The 10,480-nt window shown below is 45.1% G+C and overlaps 1 protein-coding gene across 4 annotated transcripts in view; it reads right to left on the bottom strand.

Moving 5' to 3' along the window:
* MAMDC2 (MAM domain containing 2) overlaps window positions 1-8,922 on the bottom strand; it is a 222,367-nt gene extending 213,445 nt beyond the window's left edge. The window contains exons 1-3 of one of the 4 annotated variants that reach the window (XM_029612686.1): window positions 8,904-8,922; window positions 8,172-8,299; window positions 7,614-7,727 (exon numbers count right to left, since the gene is read on the bottom strand). In XM_029612686.1, the coding sequence (XP_029468546.1) occupies window positions 7,614-7,727; window positions 8,172-8,211 (154 nt within the window). In that variant the 5' untranslated portion in view covers window positions 8,212-8,299; window positions 8,904-8,922. Of the gene's footprint in view, window positions 1-7,613; window positions 7,728-8,171; window positions 8,300-8,547; window positions 8,649-8,690; window positions 8,776-8,903 lie in introns of those variants that run through there. The other 3 variants (XM_029612695.1, XM_029612678.1, XM_029612701.1) reach the window with 3 other exon arrangements.
* Window positions 8,923-10,480: the final 1,558 nt, after the last annotated feature.

Here is a 10,480-nt window from a genome sequence, read left to right on the forward strand (position 1 = left end):
GTGTGTGTGTGTGCACGAGAGAGGGAGTCTGTGTGAAAGAGGGACAGAGAAAGCCTGTGAGAGGAGATGTCTATGTGCGAGACAGAGGGAGCCTGTGTGAGGGTGTGTGTGTGTGACAGAGGGAGTCTGTGTGAGGATGCGTGTGTTTGTGTGTGTGTGTACGTGAGAGAGCAAGGGAGCCTGTGTGAGGAGCTCTGTATGCGCGCGAGAGGGAGCCCGTGTGAGGGTTTGAGTGACTGTGATAGAGGAACAGAGAAAGCATGTCTGTGTCTGTGATAGAGGAAGCATGTGTGAGGGGTGTATATGAAAGTGGAGGGTTGGGGGATGGAGAAAGAGTAAAAGGAGTTGAACCCTGGAGGCAGGGCCAGCGCAACCTCTGGGTGGACTAGGTGGTCACCTAGGGCGCCAGAAATGGGTGGGGTGCCGTAGGGCGACGCAAGGGCAGCATTTTTGAAATATCAGGAGGCTGGAGGGTCGGGTGTGGCAGCGCTGTGAAGCAGGAGAGATTGCATGTGTGCAGGAAGCAGTGGAGACACCTGGATTTGTGATACGATGGAGGGAGAGAGAGAGATTACGTCACTGCCTAGGGCAGCTGGTCACCCGTGCACTGGCACTACCTGGAGGGGGAAGGGAGAGATTGTGGAGAATGGAGGAGTTAGGGCCTGAGAGGGCAGAGTGAAAGGGGAGTAGGAAGCCAGCATGGAAGGGACACTTCTACAGTGTACTTCTAGGGGAAATTCTTTCAAAATATCTAAAACTCTGCATCTTTGAGTAATAACTTTTCTGTATTACATTTTACATTAATTACCCAAAGACTGTGATGTATTATTTTGACTACTATAAAGTATGCAGAATTCTGCTGAATGTTTTTATTTTTATGCACAGAATTTAAAATTTTGTGTGCAGAATTCCCCCAGGAGTACCTCTGTTTCCTGTCTCTTATCCAGTTACCAATCCACGAAAGGACACCGCCTCCTATCCCATGACTGTCCAATCGCCCGAGAAGTCTCTAGATGAGTTTCATTCCAGACTGGCACTTTGCCAGGATAAATAAATAAGCAACACCCAAAACAAAGCAAGTATTCAGAAGCACCACGTACGCCATTTTTTATGGGAAAAAACTTAAGAGGTTAACTTTTAAACAGCCAGGCAGGCGTACATATACGTGCATATGCCGACTCTCGCCAGTGGACGCAGCCATATTACAACATTCGCGTGTATATGCGCACACGATATAAAATAGGCTGTATGCACGTACATATGCGCATAATTTTATATAGACGCATGCATGTGCGCGCAAATGCCGCATCTACTGCATAAGTGGGGGGATTTTAGTAGACATGTGCCGACGCAATTACCAATTTCCCCAGTTCGTTCCCAGTTCACCAAGATAAAGATAGGACTTCCTAAACCCCCTAGCTAAATAGCCTCCCTTTTACCCTGTTAGCCCTGACCCTTAAAAACCCCGCTGACTAAGCTAGATTTTTTTTATTTTACAATTTACAAGTCATCCGCAGCAGAAGTAAAGTTACGCGGTAGGGGTCCCCGGCACGCGCTTGTGCTCATATGTATTACGTACTGGTTTCATTCAAAAAATCCCAGAAAGCCTTGCCCTGCCCAGATCACGCCCCGCCCCTTTTTTTTTTTAGGGAAAAGTTTTGTGCACACACTGGGAGATGCACGCGTATTCGCGCACCTTTCAAAAATCCAACTTCTGCGCGTCCCGGTTTTGGCACACATAGGGCTTTTAAAATTCACCTTTAACAAAACAGAGCTACTTGCCATCACCTCTAATACCCTCACCCACAACTTCCTTCTGATCAGCCACACTTCCCCACCCAATCCATTCTCTTCTCACGTCCGCAGCCTCGGTGTTATCCTGGACACTCAGTTTAACCTAAAAACGTTCATAAATGCTACCTTAAAAGAAGGCTTCTTCAAACTACACACACTAAAAAGACTCAAACCCCTTCTACACCTCAGTGACTTTTGCACTGTTCTGCAAGCCATCATCCTAACCAAACTGCAATGCCATCCTCCTAGGTCTACCAAAAGGCACGATTCAACCCCTACAAATCCTTCAAAACGCTGCAGCCCGTATTCTTACTAATGTACACAAGAATGATCATATCACCCCTGTTCTCAAGCATTTGCACTGGTTACCCATCTCCACACGGATACAATATAAATCACTCACTCTCATCCATAAATCACTCTACAACAATGACATGTCATGGTTCGAGGAACACCTCCACTTTCACAACTCCAAGAGACCTCTCCAGAAAACAACATGCAGCCACACTCCACACCCCGTCCCACAAAACAACAAGATTGAAGTCCACCGCGAACCGAGCTCTTTCCATCGCTGGCCCATCATTATAGAATAACATGCCTCACACACTAAGACAAGAATCATGTTATAAAACATTTAAACAAAACCTCAAAACTTGGCTCTTCAAGCAAGCCTTCACATAGCTCTCCCGCTCCCCCTCCCTCCTCTCACCGCCCTAAGACTGACTTACAACACCTTACCATTTGCCAGCTGTAATTATTATTTGTATATAGTTACTATTTGTATATAGTTATTGTAGCTTTTATTTGACTTATCCCAGATATTGTATCTCCCTCTCGCTACTGCTTACCTGCCCCTGTTAATCTTCTTCATACCTTCCCCTAATGTCAATTATATGGTTAAACACTTGTTCCATGTAAAGCCTGTTGCTGAATTTGCTTTTCGCTGTAAACCGATCAGATGTTCCAAAGTAAACGATGAGCGGTATATTAAAAAAAAACCATAAATAAATAAATAGATAGATAAATAGATAAATAAATGGGGAAATGTTAAACTAGCACACATTACAAATAAATGGTATAACAACAACTATAACTGTAGGTAAGTTGTGCTTCCTAAAGCTGCCAGCTTACATACAGCTTTCTTGAACACACCTTCTAATAAAAGGACCTTGGCAGCTATGAAAGCAGCAGTGAATGGCTTTTCAAGCAATTGAGAGCAAATGGCTGGGTTACATTATGCTTGTGACCATGTGCCACCAGGTCTACCTGATTACCACTATCTAACTGTATTCCAATGTGCATCCCCTTCCTAAGAGGAAAGATCATGGCCTAGTGGCCGTAACACAGAACTCTCCAGGTTTTACCTAGAGACTCTGGAATTTTTTTTTTATTATTATTACTGGGTCTGCAGAGACTCTTTGGAAATCTCCAGGTGTCACCCAATCTCGGGCTGGAGAGAGGTGCCTGCAGCTGAAATCAGCCATGTGGGCTGGAAGCAGGAGGAGGCATTGGCCCACCTACGGAGTAAGAGGAAAGCAGGGTCATCAGCTATTGCAGTGTTTCCCAACCTATTCAAGTCCAAGGCACACCCATGTTAACAAAATTGTTGTGTGGTACACCAGCCTTCAAAGAGCATGCAATGTGGACATGGAGAGGACTGTTTTGGCCAAAAGAAGAGGTACAGAAGAATTGAAAGCATCACTAGTTTCTTCAAAATGTTAACACACAGGGAGGGAAGAGACAGAAACTCACATACTTTCATCACAGTGGACCAGCACCCTCTCCATACATATAAGTTCAGGAGAAGGGAGAAGTTGGTGTGGTGCGGACAGCTGGCTTGGTATGCTACCTTGGCTGCCAGAGCTCTTCCACTTCTGCTGCTACCAACACTCAAAGTGAGTCACTTCTAGTGATCTCCCCCATCTCACTCAATTTGGGGATAAGACAGAAGCTGGAAAAACTCAAAAGAGGCGGCTCAAGAGGAGAAAGATGAAGATGAAGAGACGGCTGAGGGGGGATATGATAGAGGTGTTTAAAATCATGAGAGGTCTAGAACGGGTAGATGTTAATCGGTTATTTACTCTTTCAGATAGTAGAAAGACTAGGGGGCACTCCATGAAGTTAGCATGGGGCACATTTAAAACTAATCGGAGAAAGTTCTTTTTTACTCAACGCACAATTAAACTCTGGAATTTGTTGCCAGAGGATGTGGTTAGTGCAGTTAGTATGGCTGTGTTTAAAAAAGGATTGGATACGTTCTTGGAGGATAAGTCTATTACCTGCTATTACTTAAGTTGACTTAGAGAATAGCCACTGCTATTACTAGCAACAGTAGCATGGGATCTTTTTAGTTTTTGGGTACTTGCCAGGTTCTTATGGCCTGGATTGGCCACTGTTGGAAACAGGATGCTGGGCTTGATGGACCCTTGGTCTGACCCAGTATGGCATGTTCTTATAGGTGCTGTGTGCAATGTGTGTGCTGCACAATTTGGGTCCAAGCTATCCAGACCCTGCATGCTACCCATTAATTACCACAACCCAGGGCTCATGCTGTAGTTATGAAGAAGAGGCATGCGTGCCTACACAGGTTCAGAAACAGGAGCTGCTACACATTTAGGAGACACTGCTGGTGTCTTTGTCTCTCTCTGAAGTGCTAAGCGCCTGGATCTGACTTTTCCATGGCACATTGGCTGGGAAACATTGAGCTGTTGCATGCCTGAAAACGTAGAAAGGAGGAACAGGTGGCAGCACTGGAGCAGTATCTTCAGAGACAGGAAAGGGAAATGGGCTGGTGGAGGGGTGGGTCAGTCCTGGAGATGGGGGTAAAATGCTAGGGTCATCCCTGGAGGGGGAAGAGGCAGCAAGAGTGTGTGTGTGTGTGTATGTGTGTGTGTGAGAGAAACTCCATGGAGAAGGGGGGACAGAAAGCCAAGCCTCCACCAATCTCAAGATGACCAGAAATATTCAGAAACTCCCACAAATGCTAGTGGCACATCTGGGAAGACTCCATGGATGGGGATGGGAATCAACCCTGCTCTTTTTTCTCTGTTTCATAAGAAAAGATAAAAACAAGGTAGAACCAGAGATATAACATTCAGTTTATACTTCAAACCTGTGACTTTATAGAGAACGTGTATGAAAGTCTATTGGTGGAGGAGACTATACAAGCATGATACTGTATTGCTGCTGCCGAGACACACACCCCTTCACTATTGCTTTGGTGATATATGTTTCAGTGTGAAAGATATCTCAGATAGTCAAGCAATCCATACACAACCCAGTGTGTCTGATACATCACAGTCTCACACAATCTCTGAGGTACTTCTTTTTCGACAAGTAAAGAGCAATCATGAAATATGACCTCTTCCACTCATCAGCTCTAGATTTCATCTGGCTTTTTGGAATACTATTGCTTGACTGTTCATTAAAAAAAAAATATTTAGGAGGAGGGGGCAGTAGAAACCATTGTAATTACTGGATTTTTTAGATAAAACGTATGTGTGGGTGTGGTGGGGGAGAGTTTGTGGTACAGGAGAAAAACCCTTCATATCATGGGGAGATTTTTTTAGAATCCAATTGGTTTTCAGAGGCAAGTTCTATGGACGGTTAATATACCTCACCCTTCACTATTTCTAGAAATTGTTTTGAGCTATTATTTCCAAAAAACAGAACTTTCTTCAGTCTGGAGAATACATTTTTTTCTATTTTTAGTACTGTGAACTATTTAGATATTTGGCATCAAGGGAACATGATTAGATAATACTTTATTATTTAAAAAAAAAAACCTTGTTACATTCATCTGTTACAATCTCTTGTTGTGATGCCTCTTGCTAGTAATCACCACTTCATGCATTTTATGGCATGATGCCTCCATATTTGAGGTCAAGAGTTTGCTAAAGATTGAAGCCTTGGGTTTGTTTTCATTTGCATCCACTTCTAACAGTTTGACTAAGCAGGTGATTTCCCTTTGAAAATTGCCTAGCACTACGAAAGACCCACAGGCTCTGCACCTACTTTTTCTGTGGACAAAAATGTGTTGGAAACCAACTCTTGGGAGTCGTAATCTAATTCAATCTTGCCAACGGATCTGTTAACATCAAAGTAGAATGTCAACCGTAGCACCAACAGCCAAAGTATCTGGGTGCTGACTATTGATCACTCCACTCACTTTCAAAATGCATCTTAATCAACTGGCGAATAAAGTCCAAACACGCAACAATCTACTTTGCCATTTTGTGTTGCTTAAAACGCACAAAATCAATTTGGTTATAGGGGCAGATTTTAAAAGCCCTATGTGCATAAATCCAGCTGGATTTACGCGCGTAGGGGGGTTACGCGCGCCGAGCCTATTTTGCATAGGCCCGGTGATGCACGCAAGTCCCGGGACGCACGTATGTCCCGGAGCTTGAAAAAAGGGGCGGGGTGTGGGCGGTCCAGGGCAGGGCATAGCCAGAGGCCTCCGTAGGGCCTCTAGGCCAGGGATCGCACTCTGGCACTCGGCCGGCGCAACTTGAAAAATAAAGGTCAGGGAGGAGAGGGTTTAGGTAGGGCTGGGGGGCGGGTTAGGTAGGGGAAGGGAGGGGAAAGTGGGGGGGGGGGGTGGAAGGAAAGTTCCCTCCGAGCGGCCTCGGAGGAAACAGGGAAAGCCATCGGGGCTCCCCTAGGGCTCGACGCGCGCAAGGTGCTCGCGTTATAAAATCGGGCGTAGATTTGTGCACGCCGGGTTGCACGCACAAATCTACGCCCGCGCGTAGGTACTAAAATCTGGCCCATAATGTTTATAAAATAATCTATTTTGCCAAACAGCCAGATTCAGCAAGGGCACCAGCTTTACTCTGCTTCATACATCTACTCTGGCTCTTGCATTGTCTCTAGCCGTATACCGTGTCCCATTCTGCAGCAAAAGAAGTGCCCTCACTAACAGACTAGAAGAATATGCAAATACTGGAGTAGATGTGTGAACACCAGTAAAACTGGTGCCCCATCTCTCACCTAAGTAGATTGTTTAGAAAGAGTACAATCTTTCATACTAAGCAATGAAAAACAGCATGCTAATTTGCACAAGTGTGTTGCTGAATTGTGGAACTGCAGAATTTCAAAAGCTGCTGTAGAATTCTCTACCCTTGCATGAACTGCTAAGGAAAACCAGGAAGCTTTAGATATAACACAAAGGCTAAACTTTAGAGCAACATTCAAGATATCCTTTCATACCAGGATGCAACCCATATGCGAACCTGGAGGGAAAAGCCTGTGGATAAATGGAAATAAAAACAACCGCGCTGCAAATCAAAGGAACAAACAAACGATTTTATGTTCTTAGGTAGTTTTGAAGTTAAGACTTAAGCCAAAAAGTAGGGAGAAGCTCAGCACAAGTAGCAGCCTCCAGACCTAACTGCTGCTTGTCAAGCTACAAGTGCCCTCTTATGGCTGCCTGCAGGCGGTTTCTTTAACGGGGAATTTCCTTATTTAATTCATGTGGATTTATGATAGCGTAACTGACAAACTTTAATAACCTTAAACACTGTTTATGTTCGTTGCACAGATATATACAAATGCCAACTAAGATTAAGAAATGTTAGTGTAAGGCATTATTTCAGCTAAAACTGAACCTGACTTCTACTCCATCGTCACACAAGGACTTTGATTTATAAAAAAAAGGGGACGGTTGTATAAACCACTGATTTGTGCCTAAGGCAAAAAACAACCTCAATGTTGGGGGGGGGGGGGTTTGTTTTGTTTTTTTAATAAATCTATCCCAAGGACATCAATGGCACAGTAAACTGCGTAAAAAAAGAAACCCTCACATCTTTTCTTCTTACCTTCTTCATTTAAAATCCATGGCAAAAACGCGAAGACGGCCTCGTAGGCGCAAGTGCTGTCCTCGAAAGCGCAAGAGCCAGCGGAGAGCAGGACCGCCCCGGCTGCCTGCCAACCTGCCAGGGAGACACAAAAAAGAGGGCTCAGCGCGCGCACCCAGCCACTTCCAGGAAAGGCCAGCTCCTTTTTTTTTTTTTAATTCCCTTTTGGAAGTGAACCTCCCTGCAAGCCCGTTTCAAACCAGGTAAAGGGCAACCCGGACAGAGTGCACAGTTCGTAATTTATTGCATGCATCGTGGGTTTGTTTTATTTTTGTTGTTTCCTTTCAGCCGCCGCGCACGCTTCAGCTCCTCCCTGCAGGCTGCTGAAGGGGGGGGGGGGGGGGAAGATGCTGACCGTCCCCTGACCTGCCGCCTGAGCGCCAACGGTCGCTCCTCCGGCGGTAAAAGCACCCGCCCTCCTCTCCAAGAAAACAAAGAGCCCGACCCGGGGACGACGACGACGACGACGACTGGGGAGGACTTGCAAGCCCGTCCGGTCCCTGCGGACGCACTGCTTACCTTGCACGGCAGTGAGCAGGGAGAGGAGCAGGGGCAGCATAGCCGCCCTGGGGGTGAAGCAGCTGCAGGCTCTGGTGCACGCGGGCGAAAAGTGCTGCAGGACTGTGCAGCGCGGCGGCAAACTCCTTCTGAAAGAAAGAAAGAAAAAAACAAAACCATGCAAAACCGAACAAGCCCCTGCTGACAGTTTTTCTTTTTCGCGGTCTGTGAGGAGAGGGAGCGTCTCGTCCTGCCCCCCAGCCAGCAGTGGGGGTTGGCTCGGGTTAGAAGGAGGCAGACACAGCGATGAGAGGTCCGTCCTCTCTGCTCCTCCTGCCACCGCTCCAGACTGGCCGGGTACCAGCAGCACTGGTGCCCCGGCTGCCGAGGCAGTCACCTGTGGATACGGGAGGGGAACTGAATGATAGGGTCCGACCTGAACCCCGAGGCGTCTCTCACACACACGCGCGCGCGCAATTTAGTTTGCGTCTCAGAAAACTAAGCTATGCAAGAAAGTCAAACAAGGGCAGTGCGGTTGACCTCGGATTAAAACACTTCCAGTAGGAGTTTGTTAACTGCGCCAAATCAAAAGCAGGTGTTTTCAATGATTTCGGTTTATTTTGGCACGAAATGGAAAGCCTTGAGTTACACTGAAACATCATCCCGTGGCCTGAGGATGCCGAGTGAGTCATTCCCGGGCTTTCAGTACCTCACGGTCCTGCTTACTTGTCGGCTAATACCTTTTGGGCTTACCTCTCCTCACCCCCGCAGGTATTCGGAGGTAAACATGCCTTTGTGGTACTTCAGCATGATTAATAAAATATAACACTTTGCAGTATTTGGCAAGCAGATGAGCCGTTCTTATGTTCTTATCTTCATATTCAGCTGCACCTTAGAGGAATAGGCAGGCACTGCCTATTCCTCTAAGGTGCCAGTTAAGGGGCAGGCCTCCTTAGTGCTAGACTATTGCTTTTGCTATCAGAGATGCCAACTTTCAGTTCTTCATTGGAAACATTGGTTCAACTAAATTATGAGTAGGTTTTCCAGGTTTTAACCGATAAACATCAATAAAACACCCCCAATGCAAAAAAATATATATAAATACAGTGATACCTCGGTTCTCGAACGCCTTGACTTTCGACCAAATCGGTATTCGACCAGGAGATTCGAGAAACTTTTGTCTTGGAATCCGAACAAATATTTGGAACTCGAACTTCCGAGATGAGCCGAGTTGAGCCGAATGGCGTTCATTCGGCCCAGCGCGCCTTGCTTGCGTCATCAGTGTGAGTGCAGAGAGAGAGAGTCACGCTTTGTGGAGAGAGTCACGCTTTACACTGAATTTAACCCTTAGACATGGGTCCAAAGAAAGCCAGAAGTGGTAATGCAGACATACATATTATATACAAATTAGGCCAGTAAATAGGCATTTTCTGGGGCTTGGAACGAATTAATCCAGTTTCCATTATTTCCTATTGGGTTTCATTGCTTCGGTTCTCGAACAATTTGGTTCTCGACCGTCCTCCTGGAACGAATTATGTTCAAGAACCGAGGTATCACTGTAAGTGTTTATTGGAAAAACACCACTTCTAATAAATCTCTCATTCCTCCCCTTGTCTGCCTTGGTCTTCCACTTTTTTTTTTTTTGTGTGCCTTCTCCATGCTGCTGACTCCTTAGCTGCACAAATGTATGTATTTATTTCAACCAGAAAAGGTATCCAACAATAGAAAACAATGATAAACACGGATTTCTTTGTACTGTAAAGAAATCTCTAATTAGCTTCAAAATAAACATCTAAATTTACAATTTATAAACACTAAAAATTTGAAGCCCTATTTATATGCAAAACAGAAATCACATTTCCCTCTAGAAGTCTGCAATTTTTATGAAATAAGGAAACACTGCTACACTTCTGTATTACATAAACCGTCAGCCTCTGCTGTGAGAATCAATACAAGCTACACAGAGACATGATGGACTTTTAAAAAATTATTTTATGAAAAAAAGGGTAACTTATGTATGCTTCAGAGCTGGCAAGTGCATGGTGATAAGAAACTGGTAGCATATAAATACAAAAATTGTCATTTTTTTCTGGGAATAAGTAGTGTAAAAAAAACAACAACAACAACAAACCCAACAACAACAATCCAGAGCCCAGCCACATATATCGCTCAGTAGGGGTTATGCCTAAAGAATATCTCATCTCAGTCCTTGTAATGAAAGAGATTTCCTTTACTGTGGACTTCAGAGCCGGCTACTTAAGATATACAGGATAAAGAAACTTATAGTTCTACGCCCCTAGTTCATACGCAGCGCAAGTCCACAGTGATCC

This window comes from Rhinatrema bivittatum, chromosome 1 (assembly GCF_901001135.1).
Source record: "Rhinatrema bivittatum chromosome 1, aRhiBiv1.1, whole genome shotgun sequence".
Lineage (NCBI taxonomy): Eukaryota > Metazoa > Chordata > Amphibia > Gymnophiona > Rhinatrematidae > Rhinatrema > Rhinatrema bivittatum.